The sequence below is a fragment of the Cryptotermes secundus genome, unplaced genomic scaffold, assembly GCF_002891405.2.
Source record: "Cryptotermes secundus unplaced genomic scaffold, Csec_1.0 scaffold142, whole genome shotgun sequence".
Lineage (NCBI taxonomy): Eukaryota > Metazoa > Arthropoda > Insecta > Blattodea > Kalotermitidae > Cryptotermes > Cryptotermes secundus.
In genome coordinates, this window is record NW_019743148.1 from 343,041 (window position 1) to 370,373 (window position 27,333).

The window sequence follows — 27,333 nt, forward strand, 5'->3', positions numbered from 1 at the left end:
TGTCGTGTAAGCTTGCATATATGTGGGTAATCCATCAGTTCCAAAACGATGAAAATTAATGTCACTTTGAAATCTGAATTAATAGTTCAAGTGGTCGTGGTACCGAGTCCAGCCGTCCCTTCTTCCATCAGATGTACTGTACATGCTCATCTGCGGAACGTTTTCATCTATGTAGGACATCACACAACAGCACAGTCCTGTCCCGTAGTTATGTAGTAATCTGCTCTCGTCCGTGAACAATAATCTGTGGTTGCAAATATGTTACGTTAGTAATCCGTGGTTAGGATTAGTCATTAGTGAAATCATGGGAAGGTGATTGAGGTAGGAAAGTTGTTGATGGAAGAAATGACGTTTTCCAGTTATCGGTAATAATGGCTTCGTGTTCCGAGGGAAGCAGAAGACCAAGAGGACCATGTGCATGGTGTGTCAATGCTGTAAAATGGATTCCAGTGATATTTATTGTGACTATTATAATATGGTCTTACTATGCTTATGTGATTCAGTTATGCTCACGTAAGTACAGACTTTTTGTATGGTTCATTCGTATGAGTTATAATTTAAGTGTTTAATAGTGCGTCTGATGTGTAGATTTTGCAAATTATTTATTCCAAGTTTTTTACATCAGTAGCATATTGACGTCTCTATTTCGGTCTGCTTAGTTGCAACGAAAATAGTTCTTGTTGAAGGGAGCATGTTTTAGAATTCATATTATGAAAATTTGTTTAAAATTGGGAGCCGGAAGTGTTTATGTTTTCGGCAACAGTGTGGCAGGAATTGAGACTTCGCCCCAGATAATGATGTTATAGCTACCATTAATCACTTACGGAGTTTTTGTGTTACAGCAGGTCCATCCCTTTGAGTGATATAGGTGGGGATTCTATATTTTCATAAATTGGGCACATGCTGTAATAATCTGAACAAATGATGTATGAAGGTTAATGATAGCTGATTAATAACGTAATCTATAGGGAGATGGTCTTATTCTTGCCCTGATAAAGCGCCATTGGCCCATTTGTGCTGATAGAGCACAAGATGCACCATATGCCCATTTCCTGAAAATTCGCATATTCAGCGCTGTCAGTGTTGCCTTAGGAAATGTTATTCATGACATTTCTTGAGTGTAACAATTCAGCAGAAAGCGTGCTCGAAACCCACGTTACGACAATTGTAGATCAGAGTGCTGTTAAAGATGCTGTTTAGAATTTGAGGGTCAAAGTTGCTAAACGCATACAGATGATTGGGAGACATAAATTTAGGAAACCTTCTTGATTTTGAACTAAGCCAATGAGGAATGTTTGAAGGATGAAACTTGTCCAGAGGTTGGATCTCTGAGGATACCTTTATCCCAGGCGAGTTCAGTTGCAAGGGAATACTCTAGTTTTAACCTTTGAATTGTACAGATGCAACCCTGCGTCACTCTGTCTAGTTCTAAATTATAAAACTTAAACACTTTTGGCACCAGTCAAAGTTACTTTGCTTAACAGAGTCGAGTTAGCAAAGCAATTGAAATGTACAAATAGTTAAAGAGTAACTTTATCATTAAAACTGATTCACCAGTTAAGATTACTAGCAGGCTTAATGCGAGTGTATCCACCATTTCACTCTTTAATAAGTAATAATTTTTAAGGGCAAACTGTCTTGTGGTCTGAATAGTATCCTGCCTGCCTGCAGCAGTCAGTGGCCCTGTGAAGAACTACTGCTGTTAGAGCCCAATGTGTGGCATTGAGCTGAGCGTCAATACTCCACTATGTCAGCAGCCCTTGATATGACATGGCACCTTGGCTTACTATATAAATTACCTGAATTAAAATTTTCTGTCAGTTTAATCAAACTTATTAGCTTTTTTCTTTTTCAGAGAAAAGTCAAAGTCTTGGTCAAAGGTGAAATGTCTACACAAAGGGATATACAAGCAGGGTTGCCACAAGGTTCTGCCCTTTTCCCCCACAGTGTACTAGAGGATCGTACTGAAAGTCATGAGCAACAATTTTTTGTAAAGTAACATGCTTTATTATTGACAAACCAAATACACCACCTCAATGTACAGACCTTTCTTTATTTTTCCACATAATCGCCACTTCTTTGTACACATTTCTGCCAGTGTTCTGGGAGTTTGAAAATTCTGTTCCAGCCATCCGAAGACTCTGATGCACTGCTTTCTGAATTGCCTCCCTTGTCTCAAAACTTGTCCACACAGCTAATTCTTCACAAATCCGAAAAGATGGTAGGCGGAGGGTGCCAGATCAGGGCTATAGGAGGGGTGTGGAAGAACTTCCCACCCCATCTTTGCAATTGCTTCCAATGAGGCAAGGGGCGTGGAAGCGAGCGTTGTCATGTAGGATGATGATGTTTCGTCCCAGACGTTTATCGCGCAATGCACGATGGAGCTTGTGCAGCGTCTGGACATAACAAGCAGCATTGATGGTTTGCCCAGGTTCCAGGAATTCGGCCAGAATAAACCCCTCTGCCTCCCAGAACACTGTATCCATCACCTTCGCAGGTGATGTCACTGCCTTTGCCTTCTTTTTTGATGGAGAATGCAAATGGTGCCATTCCATACTCTGCCGTTTCGTTTCAGGCTCGAAATGGTGAAACCAGCTTTCGTCACCTGTCACAATACAGAGCAAAAAATCATCGCCTTCGTGTCGATATCTCTGCAGCAGTTCTGAGGTGATGGCTTTTCGCTGACCTTTGTGGTCTTCGGTCAATAACCGCGGGACCCAACGAGCACAAACTTTCCTATATAGCCCAAGCTTTCAATCATCTCATGTACTGCACTGTGCCCTATTCCAAGTTTTCGGGCTCTTGTGTCCACAGTCACACGCCTGTCATCTTGAATGATCTCATCCACTCTTTCTTTATTGCGTTCGGTTGAGGCTGTTCGAGGACGACCGCGCCAAGGCTCATCTTCGATGCTGGTGTTCCCATCTTTAAAGTGTTGCACCCATCTTCAAATACTGCTCGCACCCATGCACACACTTCCATAAGCACGCTGAAGTCTCTGGTGAATTTCTGCAGCCGGGATTTCCTCTTTCACAAGAAATTCAATGACAGCACACTTGCGAAATGACATCGTTGTTGGCCATTTTGTTAGGAGTGATACCGGTCACATGATGCAAGCTATTGATGTCACAAAACACTCAAGGTTAACACAACAGCTGGTTCCACCTACCACCATACTCTCTTTCATCTGCTATTCCCAGGTTGCATGCAAAAAAAGTTGCTCAAGACTTTCGGTACGACCTACGTATATATACATAGGTTGGATAAAAAGTAGTGGCAATGCCTCTATAGTTCTGAAATGACTTTATTACCTGAGGTAAACACACTTACATTCCTTCAATATAATTGCCCCCCCCCATGTGTACCACTTTCTGCCAAATTTGTGAAAGGTATCGTACACCATCAGTGCATCCACTTCTGTTGATGTCCAGCAGTGACCACCTTAAAGCACACATAACCTCTTATCTTGTGTTGTAACGTAACCATTGCAGTGGTTCTTTCATTTTGGCAAAGATTTCATAATCGCACGGACTCATATAGGGTGAGTATGGTGGATGTTGCAGTATCTCCCATCGCCAGTGACAAAGGAGATCCTTTACAGTGTCAGCAGTATGAGCCCTTGCATTGTCATGAAGGATGATGTGGTTCGTTGCCAACAAGTGTCATTGCTTTCTCCTGAGTACTGGATGAAGATGATTACACAGGAAATTGCAGTAGTAGGCAGCGTTTACTGTCTATTTTGAGGTACAGCGTGGTGCAGTATCACTCCATCAGTGTCATATGCCTCAATGAACATTGCCATCACATTACTCTGTGTAGGGCACACTTTCTTTGGACGAGGAGAGCCAGGATGCTTCCATTCATTTGATTGTCACTTCAAGTGCGGTCTGTATGAGTGAGCCCAAGTTTCGTCCAGAGTGACGATCCTTCCAAGGAAGTCGTCACGTTCCTTCTGGTACCGGTCCAACAAGTCCTGTGCAATTGCATAACGTTGCCATTGTTGCACCTCAAACATTGTATTGGGTATCCAATGCACTGCAGTTTTGCCGTATTCAAGAATATTGTGCGGAATGTGGAGCACGGTTATGTGACATACGCCTACCTCAGCAGCTGACTCCCATGCAGTCCGTCGACGATCGACATCCAGCAAAGAAGCAAGAAGCTGAATTGTGTGGTTGTCAACATGGGGTCGTCCTGAACGACGGCTGTCCTGAATGGCATCCCTTCCTTCACAGAACAATTTCACTCATTGTGCCACTGTGCGATATGGCAAAGCAGCATCACCACATGCTTTTTGCAGTCCCTGATAACAGTTTAGTGCACTATAACCTTGTGAAACTTCAATTTTTAACCAGGAGCGTTGTTCTTGTTTCGTAAACATGTTCTTAGGCCGTGTAAGTTTTGAGGTTTTCACGGCGATGACAATGAAGAAAGTTGTCTTCTGGGTTTAGGCACCGTGTATTCTTCGTTTTGGCCGACGTTTCGGAGGAACGTAGCGCCTCCATCTTCAGAGCAGTGAATAGCTGCGGAGAGCAGTAGCTGTTCTTCATGTTCTTAGGCCGCTTGAACTGGGCTCCTGCACTTTAAGATGATGCACAATGCAACTCAATGAAATACAACCAGAGCTACTCACTGCACTACTTCAACTGAACTTCTGCTGTCAGTTACAGACGGCGCTAGTGCCACCTGATGCACGTCTTTCATGTTACAGCAGTGTTGCCACTACTTTTTATCCAACCGTTGTATATAGATAAATGATACTCCCCAAACACTTGGTGTCTATCTAGGTCTCTTTGCTGATGACACCTGTATGTTTAGGTGGCACGTGGTAGCATAGTTGGTTGAGACACTGTGCTACAAGCCGGAAGGTCATGGGTTTGAGTCCCAATGAGGTGGATTTTTTCAGTTTACTTAATCCAGCCGCACTGTGGCCCTAGGGTCGACTCAGCTTCTGACAGAAATGAGTATCAGGAATCTTCATGGGGGTGAAGGGTGGCTGGCATGTAAGGCTGGCAACCTTACCACCATCTGTGAGCAGATTGTCTAGAGAAAGTATGGGAGCCTCGACATCACACAACCTGTACAGCCTGTTACAAGGATAGCCTTACCTTTTACCTGTATATATATTCAACAGACCGCAAAGAGGGTTATGTTCTCAGAAAGCTGCAGTGAGGTTTCAGTCAACAACTGTTGTATTTTGTTGATACATTATTGTGCCTGAGAATTGCACCAACCATTTTATATATTTGTTATTCTAAGTGTTGAAAAATGTTTTAATTTCAGTCTATTATTCTCATTCTTTCTTTTTCAGTGACTGTGACAAACAATGTAGAAAGAGGTGAGTAATTCTCCCTGTTCATATAATACTCAGTACAAGTCTATTATGCTTTGAGGTATGCAGGGTTAAGTCATGTGCTCAGAAAAAAAAAGTTTTGTTCTGTTTTATTGTTACATTACTGAGGAATATTCCAAAGTTTTCAACCAGTTTACAATATTGGAACATTAAAAAGATTGTTATGGAGTCACATGAATCATGCCTTGAATATTAAGGATTTCTCTAAGTTAAATTTTTAAGGAATTTGACCTTACTTTCACAGAGAATGTTATAGTAATAATTCCACTAATAATTTAGATATTATGCCCCTGAGACCCTTTATGTTTGAGCTTGTGTGTGCGTGCATGGGGACATACATCAGAGGGTAATTTTTGGCTATTTATAATCCCATATTTTAGTAACCTGGGTCATAAGATACCTAGAAATTATTGTCCCATATATCTACAGGACATATTTTTATATCTAGTTTCTGGATTTCATATGAGGCAAAGTCTTGAGAAGGATTGCAAGAAATAAGGGATTGGTTGCATGGAAGAAAGGGAAGGTAAAGTACTATAACTAAGGCCTATACATGCCCTGCAATCCGTATCTCTTAAGTGACCCAACCAAATCCACTGTGCATTCTGTTGAGAACTGTTGCTACTTTTACTTTACTTTACATACAAGTACACTTTAGACATAAATGTCTTAGGGGCATGATATATTTAGTGAGGCTTTTTCTGAGGCAAGTTATGTTGCATATTTTTGGTGAGCCTAGCTGTACATAAAGTCATATTTTTGTAGTATATTGTGTTTTTATGTATGCATACTCTCAGCAGACATTCTTTTCATGTGCTTCAGATTAAGACAAGAATTAAAAGTTCAGAAATTAATAATATAACCATATATTAAATGTTCAGTGAATTATTTATGTAGGATCAGTCTGCATTTTCTCATTCTTGACATTGTTTTCAGTTCCCACTTCCAGAACTCTGCATGAGGGAACATATTATTGCTATCATGCATTACATTTTTCAATTTATGAAAGTTTAAACAGTTTTTATATTTTAAATTGTACTTACTTTATACAGTATGAAGAGGAGAAAATGGGGCATAACTGAATATTTAACTATGCAACATAAATCAGTAGTCATGCAACTGCAATTAGTAAAAGTGATATACATTTGATATGTTTATTTTTCATGCAATTGTGCTTTGGTTTGGAACAACATGTGTGCATTTATGTGATTTCTCAGAGACATGTATTTGTGTAGGTGTGGCAGCAGCAAAAAAAAAGGATTTGATCTGTTATGTGGAAACCCACACTGATGATCCCCAATAACACACAAACTTAAATTGATACAAGTAAAGAGGTTGGTCTAGAAGTAAACACTGAGAGAACTAAGTATATGTAGCTGTCTCATCACCAAAATGCAGTGCAAAATCATAATATAAAGATAAGAACAGATGTTTTGAAAATGTGGCACAATTCAGATATTTGGGAACAATGATAACCAGGGCCCAGATTTTGATGACCTGAAAATATTTAAAAAATGACCAAAAAATCCAGAAAAATGGCCTAAAATATGACCCAAAAATGTAATATGCAGGGCCCGGATTTTGATGACCTGAAAATATTAAAAAAAACGACCTATAAAATGACTGAAAAAATCCAGAAAAATGACCTAAAGGAGAAAAGAAAGAACACTTCGCTTCCATGTTATTCACATTTCAGAAAACATATGAAGAAAAATCCCCTAAAATGGCCAAAAATGACATGAAATACCCTTAAAAGTCCAAAAATTTATAAAAAAATTACCCCCCAAATGAAAAAATGACCTTAAACCTAAAAATGTAAAAAAAATGACAAAAAATTACCTATAAAATTTACATTTCTGTAACCAGCAGCTCATATCCGAGATTTATATATTTAAGAGCATCACATAGGATACAAGGGGGAAAAAAGGTGACATGTCATCAAAATCCGGGCCCTGATGATAACAGATCGAAACCTGATTCAGGAGGAAATTAAGAGGAGATTGAACTTGGGTAATGCTTGCTACCATTCAGTCCAGAACCTTTTGTCTTCTCTTGTGCTGTCGAAAAACATAACAATTAGAATATACAAGACTATAATTTTGCCTGTGGTTCTGTATGGGTGTGAAACTTGGTCTCTGACATTAAGGGGGGAATATAGACTGAGTGTGTTTGAGAACAGGGTGTTGAGCTGAATATTTGGACTGAAGAGAGATGAAGTGACAGGAGGTTGGAGAAAACTGCATAATGAAGAGCTTCATAACTTGTACTCTTCTCCAAGTATAATTAGAATGATCAAGTCAAGGAGGATGAGGTGGGCAGGGCATGTAGCATGAATGGGGGAGATGAATGCATATAGGATATTGGTGAGAACGCCAGAAGGAAAGAGACCACTGGGAAGACCAAGGTGTAGGTGGGTGGGCAATATTAAAATGTATCTTAAAGAGATAGGATGGGATGGTATTGATTGGATTGATATGGCTCAGGATAGGGACCAGTGGAGGGCTCTTGTGAACACGGTAATGAACCTTTGGGTTCCGTAAAATGCTGGGAAATTCTTGAGTAGCTGCAGAATTAGCAGCTCCTCCAGAAGGGCTCAGCTCCATGAGTAAGTATGTAACTAAGAGTAAGTGGCAGCAGCAGTGTATGAGATAGCAATAGTATGTTTCTCAAGAACTTAGTGAGGCAGTTCATGAATATTTACTTCTCCTGTCTTACAGCTTCGTTTAGTGTTACATTTTTGGATGTGAACTTCAGAGTCATGAAACTATGAGCAATGCATGTTAATTAGAGCATGAGATTCTGGTTTCGGCAAGCTGTATAACCTGTCCTAATGACACCGTGACTTGGCGTACCTATTAAGGTGTCGTGCCAAGGAACCATAAGACAATACATGGGAATTGGAGCAACAGTGTTTAATTTAATTGTTCAGGAAATGATTTGTGCAACATTATTTGTAACACCGGCCTACAATCTGAACTCTCATAGCATAAGCTGATTGTATACTAATATGTTTTTTACTCAAGTTTTACAATCTTACTCCTGAAATGACAGATTCCTTGTGAGGTCTTCAGACTTGAAGGCGTGGCCTCAAACTTCCTGAAGCTTAAGGGCATGTGGCACGAGATTTGTTCATGCACCCAGACATTGAGAATATTTTCAGTTTTAGCAATGAATGTGTCATGCTTTTATATGACTGTAGATAACAAAGGAGAAGCTTTCTTTACTGCCTCAAGAATCCTGAATTTTTCCTTCAGGACAGTAGCCACAGAAAAGATGATAACATCTTCATCACTTTAGCTGTCACATATAGTACAGTGTTTGGCACAAGATTATGTCAGCTCTGTCCAGAGTGAACTCTGCATTTAGAGGGGAAGTGGCTTGTGATGTATTTTCAGGTCATACTTATCTTATCTTACATTTTTTGCAGTTCTGTACCTCATAGGATATCACATCCTGTTTGCAGTTTTTATGTGGGCATATTGGCAAACAATTTTCACAGAAATTGGCAGAGTTCCTGTGAAGGTAAGTAATTTTCTGAATTACTTATAATTATTTCACTGTGTCTGGTGTTTTTCCCATTCCTATTGATGCTTCTGTACTTTCATTGGCATGTTGTGTAATAAAATAATGTAGAACAGGAAATGTACAAAATAACTGTCATCCGACAAGGTTGTAATATAAAACCTTAGAATTTGTGGATCTTCCATTGTTGCAGTTAATGGTGTTCAGGTTATCTCTGTGGGAGTAAAGGGCTTGTCAGAAGTCTCATTTTCAGTTCATATTTGTTTTTAAGTTGTGGTTTAGCATATTTCTTCAGAGGAAGGTAATTTAGAAGCATGAAGTGTAAGATTTGAGGTTTTCACGGTGGTGACTATGAAGAAAACAGTCTTCTGGGATGTAGATATTGTGATAATCAACATTTCGGAGGAACGTATCTCCTCAGTCTTCAGGGTAGAAGAAAATCTGCGAGTGAGGAACCAGCGTGAGCAGGCGCTAACATCCACCCTAAAGATGGAGGCAATACATTCCTCTAAAACTTCCGTTAACACAATATTTCATGGTGCCACATGCCAGAAGACTGCTTTGTTCATAGAAACATGAAATTTGTGATTGTTTGACAGAATGTGCCTATGTATCATTTTGTTGTCTTCATAAATCAAGAATGAATCTTGAAATTTTATTACTTTTCTGCCATTGAGAAAATTACTTCTGTAATAAATGAAGAAGTTATGAATTTTCATCAGTTATGGTTTTTAATAGATGTTTCCTTCATGGTATTGTATGACTGGGAAGCATTTTCTTATCATTCCAATTTTTATCTATGGTCTAATATGTCCCACTGTCTTAATTTAACATACCTTGTCATTGTGAAGAAACCTTTTTCAGTCCACATTCACATTTTTAAAACACAAACCATTTTAAAAAGTGTGGAGTTTGTTATATCAGTGACTGAAACCATTTGCTAATGTAAAATATCATTTTGGAAGCTCTGAACTTCTTTGTGTGTGCTGTTATGCAAATATTTACACTGGGGCATAGAGGAATCATTGATTATGGGCGTAATTAAGCAATATTATATATAAATTATTAATTAATGATTTTAGTTATTAACCATCTGTTGAACATACAGTCAAATTAAGATGATCACAGAGGGAATAGGATAATAGTGAGCAGCTTGTATGCAGCATGGGAAAAGAGAGCTTGTGGAAGAGGACAGTTTAATTTGTAATGTTACTGTTGATGTGAGAGGGGCACGTGGTAGCGTAGTTGGTTGAGGCTCTATGCCACAAGCTGGAAGGTCGTGGGATCGAATCCTGAGGAGGTCATTGGATTTTTTTTTTCAATTTACATAATCCTTTCAGCTGCACTATGGCCCTGGGGTTGACTCAGCCTCTAACAGAAATGAGTACCAGGAATATTCCTGGAATGTTCTTGGGGGTAAAGGGCGGCCAGCATGTAAGGCTGACAGCGTTACTGCCATGTGTGAGCCAGTTGTCTAGAAAATGTGGGAACCTCAACATCTCACAACCCTATGGGCCTCCACTGCCTGTTACAGGGATACCTTTACCTTTTTTACTGTTGATGTGAGTAAAATATGAGCAAAAATGTAATGCCACCTGAGAAGGAAACTTCAGACAAATCAAATTGTGGATTGATATGTGTGATCATTGGTGGGATTCAAATGAATAATTTTTGCATATATATAATTTGTGACAGTTCAAAATGCCGAAAGCAGAATTGGAGAAGTTCGAGCAAGCTGAGAATGAAGAGGCTCAGAGGCAGATTTTAGAGCGATTTGCACAGGATCTTCCAATTACAAATCGTACTGTCACTGGAGGTGAGTGGGAGAGCTCAGCATGTATACTTTTAGTGTCAGATGTCTGTTGTATGATTGTGGAACTGTTTAAAAAAGATATAGGTAATGATCAAGAGTTCTGTTTATGTAAGATTTCAAATATATCAAAATTAGAGTGCCTGGTTTGCTGTTCAGTCATTTCTTGTCGTTCAGTAATGGCATTACAGATACACTAAGCAAGTCTCAAGAAGCTGAAAATAGTTACATTGGAGCACCTTTAGATATGATTTTACCTTCAAAAAGTCCTGCTCAATAACAAATTGTGATCCTTTATTGCATCCAGAAATAGGTCATACATGAGAAGATCAAATACATGACACCACCTTAAGGATATGCTTAAGAAAGCACTGACCACAGCGGTTACTGCCATCACCAGGACCAAAAATGATCCTACAACTGCCACCAGTAGCACAGTTCATGACTTGGTTTCTGGTGAAAATGACTACTGGCAGTTGTGAACATTTACCATACACATGTAGTCCGCTTTCTTTTGCTGTGACATTATGTGTTATATAGATTATCTTGTATTTTCTTGTAATTTTTTAACATCTCTTCTGGTCCATCTAGCGAACTGCTGGTATTCAAAATCATCTATCCAGAATGGTTTGTTTCTTGACCTTTCTGGGTATAGGATGCTCCGCTGTAGGTTAAAACTCAGCAGCCACCATTTTGACATTTATAAAACTTTGTTACTAAATATTTTCAGAAGTTGTGAGACTGCATACAATTGTGTTCACAGTGCAGTTGTATAGCTAGGAAATTGTCTCAGCTATATTTCATTTGTTTGTAGTCTGATAAATTTTTGCAGGGTCTAATAGCTGGCTGGCACATAAGGCTGACAACCTCACTGCCATCTGTTAACCGATTGTCTAGAGAAAATGTGGGAGCCTTGACGTCTCACAACCCTTTTGGCTGTCACGGCCTGTTGCAGGGATAGCTTTACTTTACTTTCTGATAGGTTGCCAATGAGAATGATAATCTTGTGGTGTCATGTTCGTGTGTCTGCACTTCGAAAAACATTTCAGATGATATATACTTTTCATGAAGCTTATTAAGAAAAGCACGTCTTGTGGGATGTGTTACTGTATAGAAGTCAGTGACATTTGAGAGGAATGTACTACCTCCATTTTTAGGGCTGAAGATATGTTAAACAAGCAAGAAGTAGCAAGCTAAGTGAGCTGTACGTAGAAAACATGGTTAGGTATAGGTCTGTTTAGAAGCCCAGAGATAACCAGTAGGAACAAGGAGAGGAAAAAGAAACCTGACATTAAAAACACCCATATTTGTGAAGTGGAGGTGGTTGGAAAGTTGTCCTATCTTTTAAATATCTTTACAGGAAGGAATCATGTGGATTAATTTGGGGAAAACAGTGTGACCATAAACCATAACTTACAACACTGTGTTCATGGTTTCCAAGGAATATTTTGCAGTATGCGCAGCGGTAGAATCCTATTGGAAATGTGCATTTCAGCTGTCAGTAACCTGATAAGGGCTTCGATATCTGTCTAACATATCTATGAAAATAAAGTTTCTGCATAAAACAAGAGGGCCAGTTAGTCAGAGTGACTAGTCATATCTATCACAATTAATTTTCTGCATAAAAGACAGGGCCAGTTATTCACCTGACACCAGCTTTTACATCGTGGAGTGAAATTTCATATATAAAATTTTGGTTTTCTGTGCCCTGTTGTCTTTCACTTTGTATATGATGTCGCTTCAAACGAAACCAAGCCTCATATGAAAAAGATATGTACTTGTTATCAAGTTTGCTGTCGTGAACTGACTGGACTAGTTACAGAAATTAATTCTGGCTCCTGAATTGTGCAACTTCAAAGACTGCCAACTATGATTTTGTAAAGTTGTAGTTTATGTAACTTTGTAGTGGTTTTGGCAGTCCTTTTTGTTGTCCTCATTTGTGTGTAAGGCCCTTAAGAGATAAGGTGAATGTTGAAACTGAGCTCTAGCTTTATCCTACTTGCCTTTTGGTAATACTTGAATCAGGGTTGTCACCTTATCAGGGTAGTTAAAAAATGAAACACACCCTCTGTGTAACATAAGTTGTAAGTATTCATAAAGTAGAAAATGCTTGTTGACAGTGTTTGTGTCACTTGCAGAGACTGTCTAATGAGAGTTACATTTGTCATATGTGATCCTGTTGAATGTGGCTTGTTCTAGCAATTCGATACTGTGAAAAATGTCAGCATGTTAAACCAGACCGAGCACATCATTGCAGTGTGTGTGGAGAATGTGTTCTCAAAATGGACCATCATTGCCCTTGGGTCAACAATTGTGTAGCATTTACAAATTATAAATTCTTCGTTCTGTTTCTGGGATATGCTCTCCTGTACTGCCTCTTCATAGCATTTACAACACTGTCATATTTCATAAGTTTTTGGAAGGTAAGTTGTAATTAAAAGTAATGATGCTGATTGATAAAATTACCAGATTTATATGTTGTGAGAGGAAATATGCTTATTTGCTTAGTTCATGACTTGGTTTTTATTGATTTCCAAGCTGTATTTCAGTAGTTTACCTGTCTGAGTGGGGGTACATGGTAGCGTAGTTGGTTGAGGCATTATGCTACAAGCTGGAAGGTCATGGGTTCAATTCCCAATGACATAATTGGATTTTTCAGTTGACCTAATCCTTTCAGCTACAATAGGGCCCTTGGATTGACTCAGCCTCTAACAGAACTGAGTACCAAAAATCTTCCTTGGGCTAAAGGGCTGCCGGCATGTAAGGCAGGCAATTTGACCACCATATGTGAGCCGACTACCTAAAAAATGTGGGAACCTTGATGTCTCACAGCCCAATGGGCCTCCATGACCTGTTTCAGGGATAGATTTACGTTTTCTTTCCCCCCCTATATCTTACTTGTCACCAGTAAGGATGTGAAGATGGAAGTTTGGGGATCTATGGCATTGGAAGCTGTTACCAGACAATGACTGGTGAAGTCACAGCAGATGCGAAGACATAGTGCATTTTGTAGTGAATTGCTGAGTGTGTGAATTATTGATAGTGCTATAGTTGTAGTTATAATCTGTAAGCGTTCGGTAAATCCATTTACCAACCCAAACCTGGTATGTAGTCACTCATACACGTGACAGTATCAGATGGCTTTTATATTAAAAGGTGCTAACTCATTTTTTTTTTCTTAATTTCAGGGTGACCTGCAAGGGATTGGTCGCTTCCACATTCTTTTTCTGTTCTTCGTTGCAGTCATGTTTGCAGTTAGTCTTGTCTCTCTGTTCTGCTACCATTGTTATCTTGTACTCCGAAATAGGTCAACATTAGGTAACATACCTTAACTTATTGTTTCATACTTACAGTTATATTTGAACATGTTCATATATTTGATTTAATGGCAGTGGCATTTAACAGTGAACTGAAAAATAATTTTAATAATGTTGTATGAAATCAGTTCCTTTAAAATCAGATTCTTCAGTTCATAGTTTGCTGCTTGAATTTAATCTTATAGCTTGGCCTGTTCACAAACATTTACATTTAAATTTTAGCAGATAAAATATTTTTATCCAGGCAGGGCTGAAGCCAACAGCCTTTGTTCACTAAGCAGACTCCCTGATCACCTAAGTACATCAATTCCATGTTGTACATAACTTGTACATATATCAGATATATGTGATGTTATGTTTAGTAAGGTGGGAAAGTACCACACAGGTGTCACTTTTAACACTTTGCGGACCGGCGATTTAAATATTTAAATCACCCTGGGGACCAACATTTTTATACCTACTACCCTAACTTGTGCACTGTTCACTTTAAAAATTAAAATAAAATCTCCTAATTAATTTTATGAACTGAAATATTTGGAGAACACTTACCAATGCTGCTAGAAGTGCTTAAGTGTGTGATATTTCTGGAAACACTCTTCTTTATGAAGTGGCGTTACACACTTGCAAATGTAGACAGTCATAGTCCTTTTTTTTTGAACTGTGCAAACATGGCATTGCCTAGAAGAATGCTTCCCCTTGGAATGTTCACTCCTCACAGTTTTCACGAGGGTATGTTTCCGCATATCACCCGAGAGTCACCCAGGGGTGTCGACATGAGGCCTGTGTGGGGTGTGATTTGATGGGCTAGGCTGCACTAAGTCTGTCTGAATCTGATACTTTCGCCACCATCTGGTCTGTAGCCCAAGCCTTTGCCACATTCATCAGAAATGCTTTGTATTTCAATTTTGAATGAGGTTTTAGATTTTTTTTAGATTTTTTGCTGTCCCCGCAATGTTATTACCTGCATTATCGTCGAAGCTACTGTCAGTTTTACAGTCTGTGGCCACAATTCTTTGTTCTCCCCTTTCACTGCCGCTCTCTGAGTCACCATTACTATGCGTCTCACAGACAAGCCAGGTCAGCTAGGTCATCAGAGGAGAATTTGTCCTTGAACCGTTCTCCCCACTACTTACTGGCTGATACACACAGCTTGAAGAAGGCAAAGCATTTTCCTTTATAGTCGGTTAAGTAAACATCGAGGTCAAGTTACTGATGGCTGACTAAACATTCCAGAGTCTTATCATGCATCTGCAGGCGGTTGCGTGCAATGAAGGTGGGAGATGAGCGATGTATAGCATGTTGCAACTTATCGTGTCAGAAAAGGGCCAATTGGCCCCTCCGGTCCTGGATGTGTTAAGATCAAGTCTGGTGTTTATAAACTCTGTCTTCTTACTTAATGGAAACCTCAGTGCTGGATAGTTTCAATACTGACAGCATCGTTAAATAACCAACTTTAAAAATATAGAAGTTATATATAATGTATAAATATTTGGTTTAGCTACGTAATTCTAGATCAAGTGTCCTGGAGAAACTTAACTGAAATACTGAGGTCCTGATATAGTGCCACATTTGTCTGTCTGTTTAAAGTTCAAACATTAATATTGTCATCACTAACTGCCTTCTTGTTATGAAACTTGGAATGGATGTGCCATTAGAAGACACAAAAAGAACTTGGATTTCGCCCCCCCCCCCAATTTCTTGACACTAGTTTCGTAACGAAATTAGCATTATTCAATGTAGGTTCTTGAAGTTTTGTGCTGAATTGTTTCAGATTGCTTTAGACGTGTAAGAGAATGCTCTGATGATCTACATGCCTTACTTTGTTGTACTGGGAAGTAAAAGAAAAATTGAATAGTAATTTAAGAAAAGAACAGTGCTGCACATGGCTTACTTATGACCAGTCTTAGTTAATGATCTTCTCATGTCAAAAAAATCAATACTTCTCCAGCAAAGGATGCCAGTCTAGTAATAATGAAAATGGAATAATTTAAAACATGCAAATAAATGCATAAACATAATATTTCCTTATTTTATAAGAGATATTGTTTAGGTTACTGCGTTTTTAAAGCAAGAAAATTAAACTTTAAAATAAAATGATGTAAACAAAAATACTATGAAGTAAGAGTTCTTTCTGGGACCTTTTTTATCAAAGTAGAACGTTTTGCGCAGTTTCTTCATGTAAAATATGTTTTGTCTTAATTGGATTATATGAGTCTATTTTTTCATTTAATCCTGAAATACATTACTTAATAGTAAAAGTGAGTAAAGATATCCCTGTAACAGGCCGTGGAGGCCCATAAGGTTGTGAGATGTTGAGGCTCCAACATTTTCTAGACAGTCGGCTCACAGATGGCAGTGAGGTTGTCAGCCTTACGCGCCGACTGTCCTTTACCCCCAAGAATATTCCTGGTACTCATTTTTGTTAGAGGCTGAGTCGACCCCAGGGCCATAGTGCGGCTGGAGGGGTTAGGTCAATTGATAAAAAATCCACCTCGTCGGAATAAAATCCTGCAAGCTTCTGTCTTGTAGCATAGTGCCTCAACCAACTACCCTACCGCACACCCCTAAGTACTTAATAGTACTTTTGTATATCCATGTAAGCTGAATTGCAGAATTAAATTTGATCCACATAGAACACTTAATCTTAGCTCAAAAAGCCTGTATTGTGAGGCTTGGTTTTCTGTGGGTAGTAAACAATATGGGCATGTTCATTTTTAAGGAAACTATGGTAGAGGGTAGTAGTGGGAATGGGACAAGAACTTGCAGAAGTTGTAGGCAGAATGTTAGCATAGGAGGACTTAAACATAAGACAATGAAAGAAAGATCTGTCTAAAAATTTCAGTGGTACAAAATCTGGTCATCAGCAAATTGTCTTAATTCATGTCATTTATTAATTATCTTTACTCAATTTTTTACTAGTATACTTCAGATAATTAAATATTAATGTTTCATTCCTCTATTCGTAATAGCACTTAGTTTAATGATAATGGAATTATTATTACTGTTATAATTATCACTTATTTGTTTGTTTACTTTTACTTTTATTCATTATTATTTCTTCCAGTTATTTAACTGTAATTTGTATTTGACTTTTAATAAGTTTGTATATAATGTAATTCAGTCATCTACACTGTGCTGAGTCTGTAATTGGCCTTGCGGCTGTTGACTCGGCACATTAATAATAAAGAATTGAATTGATTGAATTGAATTGAATAAGTATAAGCAGCTTTCATAATTTGTAATTGAAATATAATGCTGTCCAGAAGTGTTCCTACTAATATGTCATTATTTTGAAAAAGAATACCCTGTTGATATTAGGACGAGGCCATGCATTAGGCAAGTTATACAGTGGCTTCTTGCAGTGAAGGTCAAGATTTGGTCTCTTGTGGGATATATGGTGGTTGTTTTCTCCTGCAGACATTATTCTACCAGTATTATGTACAGTAATCAGCATTTTATCTGATGCTTGACCATCAACCTTGTTATTGCAGAGTTTTGTCTGTGATTCGGATTATGGAAGCTACAGTTATTTGAAATTATAAGGCTTTAACACTATATCATAATCTTTTTCAGAGGCCTTCAGGGCACCCATATTTCGTACTGGTGCAGATAAAGATGGGTTTAGTTTAGGGAAGTACAACAATTTCCAAGAAGTCTTTGGAGATGATAGAAAAACATGGTTTTTACCTATTTTTACAAGGTAAGTGGGATATGTATATATTTTTTTTTAAGTTAATATGTTGCTGTCACCAGAATTTATATTAGTATTGTAGGGTTAGATTTTACAGTATGATTTTAGCTTAGCCAGTGAATATACTGTGAAGCATTTGATGGTAAATAATCAGCATAAGTAATTCATATTGATTAAGGGTTATTTGCAGCATAATAAATGATGTGCATGGTGTGTTTTTGTTTTGTAAAGAAAGTAAGTGTTCTCCATATTTTCTGCCTTGCATAAATTTTCGTTCATAAGGTGGACGTTATTTAGAACACTGAGTTCGTGAAGTCAGAAGATCAAGATTTCAGCAACAATCTCATTGTATGGTTAATTGTCATGAGACATTGTAACTTTTGCTTGTAGTTTGTAACAGTATTAAAAGGTAAAGTTGTCCCTGTACTTAACTAATTAAGCACTAGGCCATGAAGACGTATGGGGGAGTTTGATTCAAATTCTAGTGATGCTGTGTAGGGTGGATTATTACAATGTGGATATTTGTGGCATTTTCCTTCTTATGGAGGAGCAATACTAGGCTAAGAATTATATTAACTGGTACAAACTTATACACTCACTTTCCCATTTTATGGGGCAGAATCCCAGTGAAGCATATAGTCATTCACAAGACCAAGAAGTTCCTTGCCTCCTGTAGAAACTGAAGGTTTCTTATCTTGTTCACAATAATCTGCATTTTGACTCTCTTCAGAACCAGTTGGATTTGCTGGACAGCCTTATTACTTTACGATCCGTTTAATTATTGTCCTCTCATTTATGCCTGTTGTGTCTCACATGTGTTTGTTTCTTTTATATTAAAGGTATGCATTTTTCATCTCCCCTGTTAATGGTACCCACCTCATCCTCCTTGGTTTTATCACCCAAATAATATTTCGTGAAGAGTAAAAATTGAGAAGCTCCTCATATAAGCTTAACTTTATTCATTCTGGCCCATCACACTAGTAAACTAAATTATGGAAGAATTGAGGCATTGTACCTCAAAACACAGCAAAATGGAAACAGCAATACATCACATCGATACAGAACCATAACAAGCTGTGAGGAGGGCTCCAAATAATACCCCAGTGTTCTGTTTTAACAGAAGAGGCACAAGGACACAGACCATGTTGGTTCAAGATTTTAATATTAGACATCAGTAAGATTTTAATGAAAATAATTGTTAATAACTTATATCAAACTTTTATGTATGTATTATGAACTTTGTAATAGTAGTTCCCAAATATGTTGATATTATGCCTTCTGAAGATTGTCAGCTGACCGAAACATGTAAAGGCAATAAATATCTACAAATTGAATCACACTGACTTTGTCAACAGTTATTCTATAATTTACTTCTGATATAATTTTTGTTTTTCTCCTTTACTTCAACTTTCTTAGGTCCAAATTTTCTCAGCCCAAACATCCTCAGTGTATGTTTTTCTCTTAGTGTGAGAAACTGGCTTTTGCTATTATAATTTAAGTCAGGTTTTAGTTAATAAGTAATTTACATTGCTCATAATTGAACTAGGTCAGTGAATATGTTTCTGTGAAAATGAGTGAGATATGACAGAATAGTTGTCACAGTGACAGTCCAGTGAATGCATAGAAAGATACATGTTCTGTTCATGTTATATACATTTAAAGTGAGATGGCAGCACATTCAAGAAGTGCAGATTGTGTTATTTGTTAGATTAGTTTGAAATATTTAAACTGTTAGCAGGTTACTGTTGATGTGAACATTATTCTGTTTGCGTCATAATTCATATGCTGTTTATTCAGATGTTGTTTTATGCAAGGAATTGCACACAGTAATCACTCCTAGTGATTTAAAATTACTGGCATTAAAAAAGTGAATGATTTACTGTTGGTTGAAAACCCATAGATGTGTGGTATAAGACAGATTAATATTAACTAGACAAGTCGTTCTTTTCCATGTTCTTATAACTACCACAGTGGCACATTAAATTCCTCCGGACAATTAAATTTGTCATTGAGTCATTTAATTTTATAATTTTTGCTGCATTTTAAAAAGCAGTATCTCAATCATGTGTTGTTGTAAAATTATNTGTATGCATGAGTCATTCACATTCAGTATACACGTTCTTGACGGGCACCTGGTATTTTTATAATGAAACACGATCATAATAGTTGGCTGACAAATCTGTCTAGTGACACTGTGTATGCCTCATTGATAAACAGAGTTTCTTATTGCCGCGTGGGCTTAAAGATTATACTCCCTTTGCAAGCTCAAGGTTAGTATGGATGAATGAACTGAACAGTTTTTCAAAACATCACTGCAAAATCGCTGTCTTTTTTACAGACTATGAAATTATCACTAAAATGTTTATACCACCAGAAGCATTGCTTCAACCCAAGTGGCAGATACTGTGAATACCTTATAATTATGTAGTTGTCAATACCAGCCTGTCTGTAGATGTCTGTAGGCGTTATTGCCACTACAATACACAGTACTATATGACGTCTATAGACATCATAACCACTTGATTGGTTAGTTACTACCATTGTAAGGTTTCTTCCAGTACCACCAATCAAAAGTGTAGGGCATTGTATGATTGAAGAATTCATCAACTGCACTGTTAAAATGTGAATTCTAATGCTCTTTTCTCATAGTTACGGTTCTCACCATCCTGTGGCCGGAGCTGTGATGAAATCAGTGATATTGCATACACATATCCAGAATCGTTTTTTTACATGGTGCCATAAACAAGTTCCTTGATGCATCAGATAATACACATACATCAGTATGTATGTGTTTTATAACACATAGAAGGGCATGCTTTTATAATTGAGCCAGAATAGTAATTACATCAAAGAATGGGGTTTTTTGATTTCCAGAATGTTGAAGAGCATTATTCAGGGAAAGCTGCAGTAGTTATTGGAGTCTGGGGACAGAGAGTGTGAATAATTCTAAGACTAGTATTGATGGAAGGAAATTTGGTGGAAAGTGGATCAGGATTGTTGAATTCCTCATGTTCTCATCTGCACAATTGATTAATAAGTTATTTAACAATAACAATCAGATGGCATCTATAGAGATGCAAGGAAATTAAGTCTGGTGAATTGGGTGGAATATTATTGTGTTCTTTTCCAAGGTTTTGCTTGATAGGAGTAAGGAAATCATAAATAATTGCAATCAGAACAATTTATTAATTGGGTAAGATTCAAACAGTATAGTCAAACTCGTGGTGAGCATCCCTGTTCAACTATTCTGACCTTGAATGAAAACTAGTATGTATGTAGTAATGTCTCAAATTTTGCTTTCATCTTATATCAGTCAGTACTTTTCTCCTGTCTTTTTTGTTCATATTCAAGCATTATCAATGCTAGCATTTAAGTTAATCATAATTTTAATGAACAATCTCATTTCAGAAGTACATGTAATACCAGTAAATTTACATATCTTATTGGGAGATTTTTAATAAAATATTTGTATTTATCATTGATCATGATGTCCCACGGCAAGGATCTCCAACTGTATATCTGTGGGCACGTTGGTTCCCCTTGAAGGGTTTCAGGTTCCTGTATGAAGTTCAAAATATTTAACAGTAATTCCTTTATTTTTCACATGGTGATTTATGCACTGTGAACAGGATCTCTATCCTTTGCCAAGAAGTTCAACATTTTTAGATTATGTTCATGTGTTAGGTGTAAATGTTGACATTTTCTAAGATAATCAGTTAAGTTCTCATTAGATATGTTTTTGAGTAGAGTATGCCAAATTTATGTTTTGGAAAATGGCTTGATCAGAAGAGAAGGCATTCATGTAATAGTTTTACTAAGATTTTACATTCTAGAAGATATGAAGTTGAAATACAAGTGTTTGTATATAATTAAGAGAAATACGTGGTGGTATCAAAAAGTTCCCGAAATTTGAATTTTGCATTCAAATGGTTATGAGTACATTGAAATACCGCTAGGTGTCTCCGCACACACCCTTCTTGCATCAGTATGGCAAGCAGCATCAAGTTGCATGGTTGGGTTTATTGTTGGTGAACGTATTTCCATTGTTGTGGTTCCATGATGCAGTTTTGCGATGGCTGACCTGAGAGAGCAGCATGTCTGTATAAAGTCTTGTTTTAAACTTGGGAAAACTGCTGCAGAAACGCACCAAAGGTTGAACAGGCTTTTGGTGACAACAGTTTAGGTCAGACACAAACATATGACTGGTATAAGAATTTAAAAAATGGCCGAACATCAACTGATGATGATGATCGTTCGGGGCGGCTGTCAACTGGCACCACACCGGAATATGTCGTGAAAGTTAGGGATCTGATTCTGCAAGATCGTAGAATGACCATCCAAGACCTCTGTAACACCTTGGGACTAAGTTATGGTACATGTCAATGAATTTTGTCAGAGGAACTGAACGTGAGGAGGGTTGCGTAGAAGTTTGTGCCACGACTGCTGCAAAATGAAGAGAAGCAGCATCACTTGGAAGTCTGCAGGGAACATCAACAACAGCTTCAAGAGGATCTAAACTTTCTTTCGAAGGTTGTCACTGGTGACAAAAGTTGGGTTTATGGCTACGACCCTGAAAGTAAGCAGTAATCGTCACAATGAAAGAGCCCTTCCTCACCTCGGCCAAAAAAAGCTCGACAAGTCAAGAGCAACATTAAGTCCATGTTGATATATTTTTCAATATTGACAGGACTGTTCATAAGTAGTTCATCCCTCCTGGTCAGACAGTCAATAAAGAGTTCTATCGCGATGTTCTAATACGTTTGAGGGAGGACATGAGGAGAAAACGTTCAGAGAAGTGGTGCATGAACGACTGGGTACTCCACCATGACAACGCACGACCGCTTACAGCTTACATTGTGCAGGAATTTTTGGCTAAAAACAAAATGGCACTTGTTCCCCACCCACCGTACTCACCAGACGTAGCTCCGTGCGATTTTTTCTATTCCCCAAAATTAAAATCAAGTTGGAAGGGTGAAGATTTGATACAGTTGAGGAAATTCCTGTGGAAACGCAGACGGTACTGGACACCCTAACAAAGAAGGACTTCCAGGATGCATTTCAAAAGTGGCAGAAACCCTGGGATCGGTGTATGCGCTCCCAAGTGGACCACTTTGAAGGTGATGGTGCAGAATAAGATCCAGGTAAGATGTAATAGTTTTTATTAATATTGTCATGTGTTTGGGTAGGTCACATGACAAGTAACTTCACACCATATTGGATATAGCGAATTTATTGCACATTCGCTCTCCACACTTATACAGTTCACAGTTATACAATCTTAATCTTATACAATTCACTATCTCAATTGCTGTTCAACTGCATCTCGGCGAATCCATTCAGCTGTCTCCGGCGGCAGCTACATTTCAACTGACTCCTTAGGCAGTGCAGTTCTCTGATAAACCCTCAGCCAGACAAGGGAAAGCACCTCGGTTCCCTGTTGCCATGTCGCCTGTTTACAGGTGTTGCTGGGCAACGCTGTCTAGAGTTGTTTCCTGCTGTGCAGTAACCGCGGCATCCCCCGCCACATCACCGCGGCCATGGTTGCCTGACACAGCCGCTCCTCTGCCATATCACCGTGGGGGAGGGGGGCAGAGTGTTGACTGGCCTGTTACCGTAGTAGCAACAGCGCTCTGATGCCACCACATCACCGCTGGCAGGAGAGGGGATGTCCTCCATAGCGCAATGCATCACAATATATTTCGGGAACTTTTGGATAGCACCACGTAGTCCAATAATCGTGTGGTACAGTGCAACCCACATTTTATATGTCTTTTTAAAGCAGTTGATTAGAACTCTAAACTAAAGAAAACATAACATGGAGGTAATTTATTTCTGAGATAATTGGCTTTGGATCATTACAATTTAATGTTCAGTGAAGGAAAGCATATCAGGGAATGTTAGATGGGGATCCCACTGTATTTGCTGAAATCGCTTTGCAAAAATTCTATTAAACAACAAATTTTGTATTTAATTATCAGTATGTAGTGCCCGATACAGGATTGGAAACATGATTCTGTACTCTTGGTGTGACTTGTTTTGCAAAAGCTTCTTGAATTACGACCTTATGGGATGGTATTCATCATGACATGCAAGGTCTGACAGTTAATAACAGGCTGATGTTTCTGTGTGGCAGTTATATCATTGGTGAGTTTGTTATGCTGGATAGCTTATTTTATAGTTTCAGTAAATGTTTTATTAGTACAGTGCTCTGGTTATTGAATTGTCAGAACAGACTATCAAGATTAACATTTTAATGAAACAGGAGTAGAATGTCACTGATGTTTGCAAAAACTTACAGCGAGTTCATGACGTGGAAAATTTGGTACAGTACAGATTTTTATATAGGTTAAGCAGTTTCAAGATAGAAGAAAAGTTGTGAAAGGTGATGAAAATTTCAACTGTCTGACAACTTGAAAAAAGAGCCACATGTGTTAAATATGAGTGAAAAAGAAATAAATGATTCACTTCTTGTAAGATAGAAGAATTTTTTTTTTTGTTCAGAAATCTGAACATTAAGAAAATGTGTGCTAACATGGTTTCATTGTCAGTGTCAAGCAAAAATATGGAAATACATGTGGGGCTCTCTCTTGTCATCGATGTGTGTGTAGTCTTGTCATTACTCCGATGACAACCCACTTCTTCGGAACAGTTTGTTGGCCCTGAAAAGGACCGTGGCTGCTGACATGATTTGACGGTGAGGTAGCGCGGCGCGCGCCGGTAAGGAGAAAGGCTAGTTGCGGTGAGTGGCCTGGCCGCATGCGGCCGTGGCTGGAGGTTGCTTGGTTGCCGTGCGGCAGCGTGAATTGGAGGCTGCTTGATCGCAGTGCGGCAGCTGCTGNTGGTAAAAATAATGTGTATTATTGTGACTTCTGATATGATCCAGAAACAAAATGTCAAAAGCTCCACTGGAAAGGTTATGAATTTCTGAGTATGTAAAAAGCAGGAATGTTAAAACTAGAGGTGAAATTTATATATATCAGAGGAATTATGCACAATGAATATGTCTTCTCAAAGCAGTTAATCAAACTTTCAAACTAAAAGTTTGGAGTGTCTTCAGCAGTGTAGTTATTGAGAAGGACTAAATCTTTTGATGGACAAGTGAATTTTACACTGTAATAATATACCTTCCCCTACAGCAATTTCTGTGAAGTGATTTTTGGTCATACTCGCATGATTTGCCCACGTGTTTTTTCCTGAAACTAAATATATCCTTAAACTCTCTCATTTTGAATCATTTGAAGACATTCAGAGTAATGTGATGACCACTGAAAGGATTTTTTTAAAGTTATTTCCAGTAAGGTTTCAAGGCTTGGTTAAGATATTGAAAACTGTGTATATATAGTTGGAAGGCAACAACACTAGCTAAAGTTTAGTTACAGTATTGTGTTTATACAGAATGTGTCTAATTATTTGTCAATCATGCACTGTAAGCAAATAAAGAAAGAACAGTATTTAACATTTCTGATGGGGAAACAGGAAATGAGTATTAAGAAATCAAATATAGGACAACAAATGAAGGTGTGATTAATGTATGTTATCTAGATTTCCTGGATTTTTTAATATGGCAATTTTATATAATGTGAGTAAAGTATTGATGCATGTTTGGAACATGATGAATTTCATTCCTTTAATTGTAAAAGAAATTCCCATATTTCTTTCATACTTTGTGATTAATATGTATAACTGTATAATCAAATATGATTCATATTTTATGAAAGTAAAGGAACATGTGATGGAGCGTGTACCAGAATGAACAAATTTTCTCTCAAGGATAAGAGAGAAATTAAAGTTCCATGTGCATGGAAACATGTTGAATTTTTTTAGCTGGTCCTGTGTGTTGTTTGCCATTTATCCTTTCGGTTTATAAGAAGTTTAAGCAGATGAAACTTCTTTGTAATTGGTTTTCTTGAAATGTTTGTGCTGTTTAAATGATCATTATTGGCAGTTGTGGTTCATGAGGGAAGACGTATGGAACCCATTTAACATGGGAATTGTTTTCTAAAAAAAAAAATTGTTTCTCAATCTAATTAGTGAAGAATAAACAAAAGTGATTTTCCACTCTGCTCTGTGTCTAACTTTTTAGTTGTAAGAGAACAGTGAATTGTGAAATTTGTATTACATGAATCTGAGGTATGAACACAAGATGTTCAAGTTCTGTTCATTAGTTGTAATTGATGCTTTAATTTACTTTGATAGTTTGTACTTTGTTAAGAAGTAATATTTTAATCAGTGGGTAACTGCGATTAGTGTGCAGGGTGGATACAAAGTCTGCCTCAATCTCATTTCCTCAGTTCCTTTTTCTATATTTCATATGTGAGATCATTATTTCGGTATGTCCTTTAATGTTATTTGTCCGTGTTGTTTCCTGTAAGTTCAAACTGAGGTATGTTCATAACATTATTCAGTGAAACCCCCATGTAAAGTTTCTTTGGATAGCAGTGGCTTGAAACATTAAACTGAGGAAAATCTTGAATGGAGGAAATTAACACCAAGATCATTGAAATTGAGCAGTAAATGAAGAAAAACTTTAAATCAAGATACATTAAATGCAGGTTCCACTGCATGTTGCATCCTTGAATTTACTTAGCAGGTACACCGTGATCTTCGTGCATTGTTACCTGTGATTATCTGACAGTAAGCTGTACTATCTCTCTGTTGTTGTTCTGGTGCCATGTTGAGTCTGTCTTGTCTGTACTGTTATTGAATGAAAGAAGCCTTCATCTGTGGAGTACTGTTGTAACAATGTAAGATCTGCAATGAAGTATAGAAATATGAGTAAATCTGAAGTCATACTGCACTTTTAGAGAAGAATTTGGATTCTTATAGAATAAAATGCACCTATTTGCTAAATCCAGAAACCATAATTATTGCCAGAATTGTGTTAGCAAAGAAAGCTGGTGAAACTTATTTGCTAAGGGCATGGTTCTTCAACTTGGTATGTATATATAACAAAAACTTTGACATAATATGCTTTTTCTTTTTCAGAGACATTCACGTTATAAACACTGAATATGCACACTATAAATGCAAAGCATATGGCCTTTTTCTTCTTGGAACTTGTTTTTATAATGTTTTTTTTTCTCCTGTGACTGTTTTTCTTTTATGTTTGCTTGCTTACATTGCACATAAATAGAAATAAAGCCTTTTCTACACTTCTTAGCATTTGGTCTGCTATCTGTTATCGGTTTGTGCACAGTGTTACAGAACACATTTAAGAATATGTCATGTATAAGTAGACCATGCTTTATGATAAATATAAAACAAAAAATTTGTACACTTCAAGAAAATCAACAGGATATTGGTTACATATTCATTGCATGTGTTTTGCAAATTTGAACTGAATTTTTTTTTGTTCCACACACACTTGAGAACATTTCCAGTGATGTTAAGAATTTCTCTAATGCTGATTTTAAATAGAATGTAGGTTTTCGGAATTATAATGAGCACTGTAGCAAAAAGAAAGAATGGTGCATGTGTCCTTGTAGAAATGAATGATTTTCCTTCAGACTGGAATTAGTTACAGCTAACCTTAACCCTTTGACGTGGTCATTTAAATTCCGCGGCCGCGTCTCCTGCGGTAATATATTCAGCCGGCCATTTAAATTTTGCTCGAAAATGATTTATTCATCATTGTTCTTAA

The 27,333-nt window shown here is 37.7% G+C and overlaps 1 protein-coding gene across 6 annotated transcripts in view; it reads left to right on the forward strand.

Annotated features, from left to right (window-relative positions):
- The first annotated feature begins 151 nt into the window (after nucleotides 1-151).
- The window catches only part of LOC111873738 (palmitoyltransferase ZDHHC2), a 54,837-nt gene continuing 27,655 nt past the window's right edge, over nucleotides 152-27,333 (forward strand). Inside the window, exons 1-8 of one of the 6 annotated variants that reach the window (XM_023868682.2) lie at nucleotides 156-513; nucleotides 5,312-5,338; nucleotides 8,781-8,875; nucleotides 10,571-10,691; nucleotides 12,885-13,108; nucleotides 13,874-14,003; nucleotides 17,576-17,702; nucleotides 20,343-20,550. In XM_023868682.2, coding sequence (XP_023724450.1) covers nucleotides 372-513; nucleotides 5,312-5,338; nucleotides 8,781-8,875; nucleotides 10,571-10,691; nucleotides 12,885-13,108; nucleotides 13,874-14,003; nucleotides 17,576-17,702; nucleotides 20,343-20,448 — 972 coding nt within the window. In that variant the 5' untranslated portion in view covers nucleotides 156-371 and the 3' untranslated portion in view covers nucleotides 20,449-20,550. The other 5 variants (XM_023868684.2, XM_023868679.2, XM_023868680.2 and 2 more) reach the window with 5 other exon arrangements.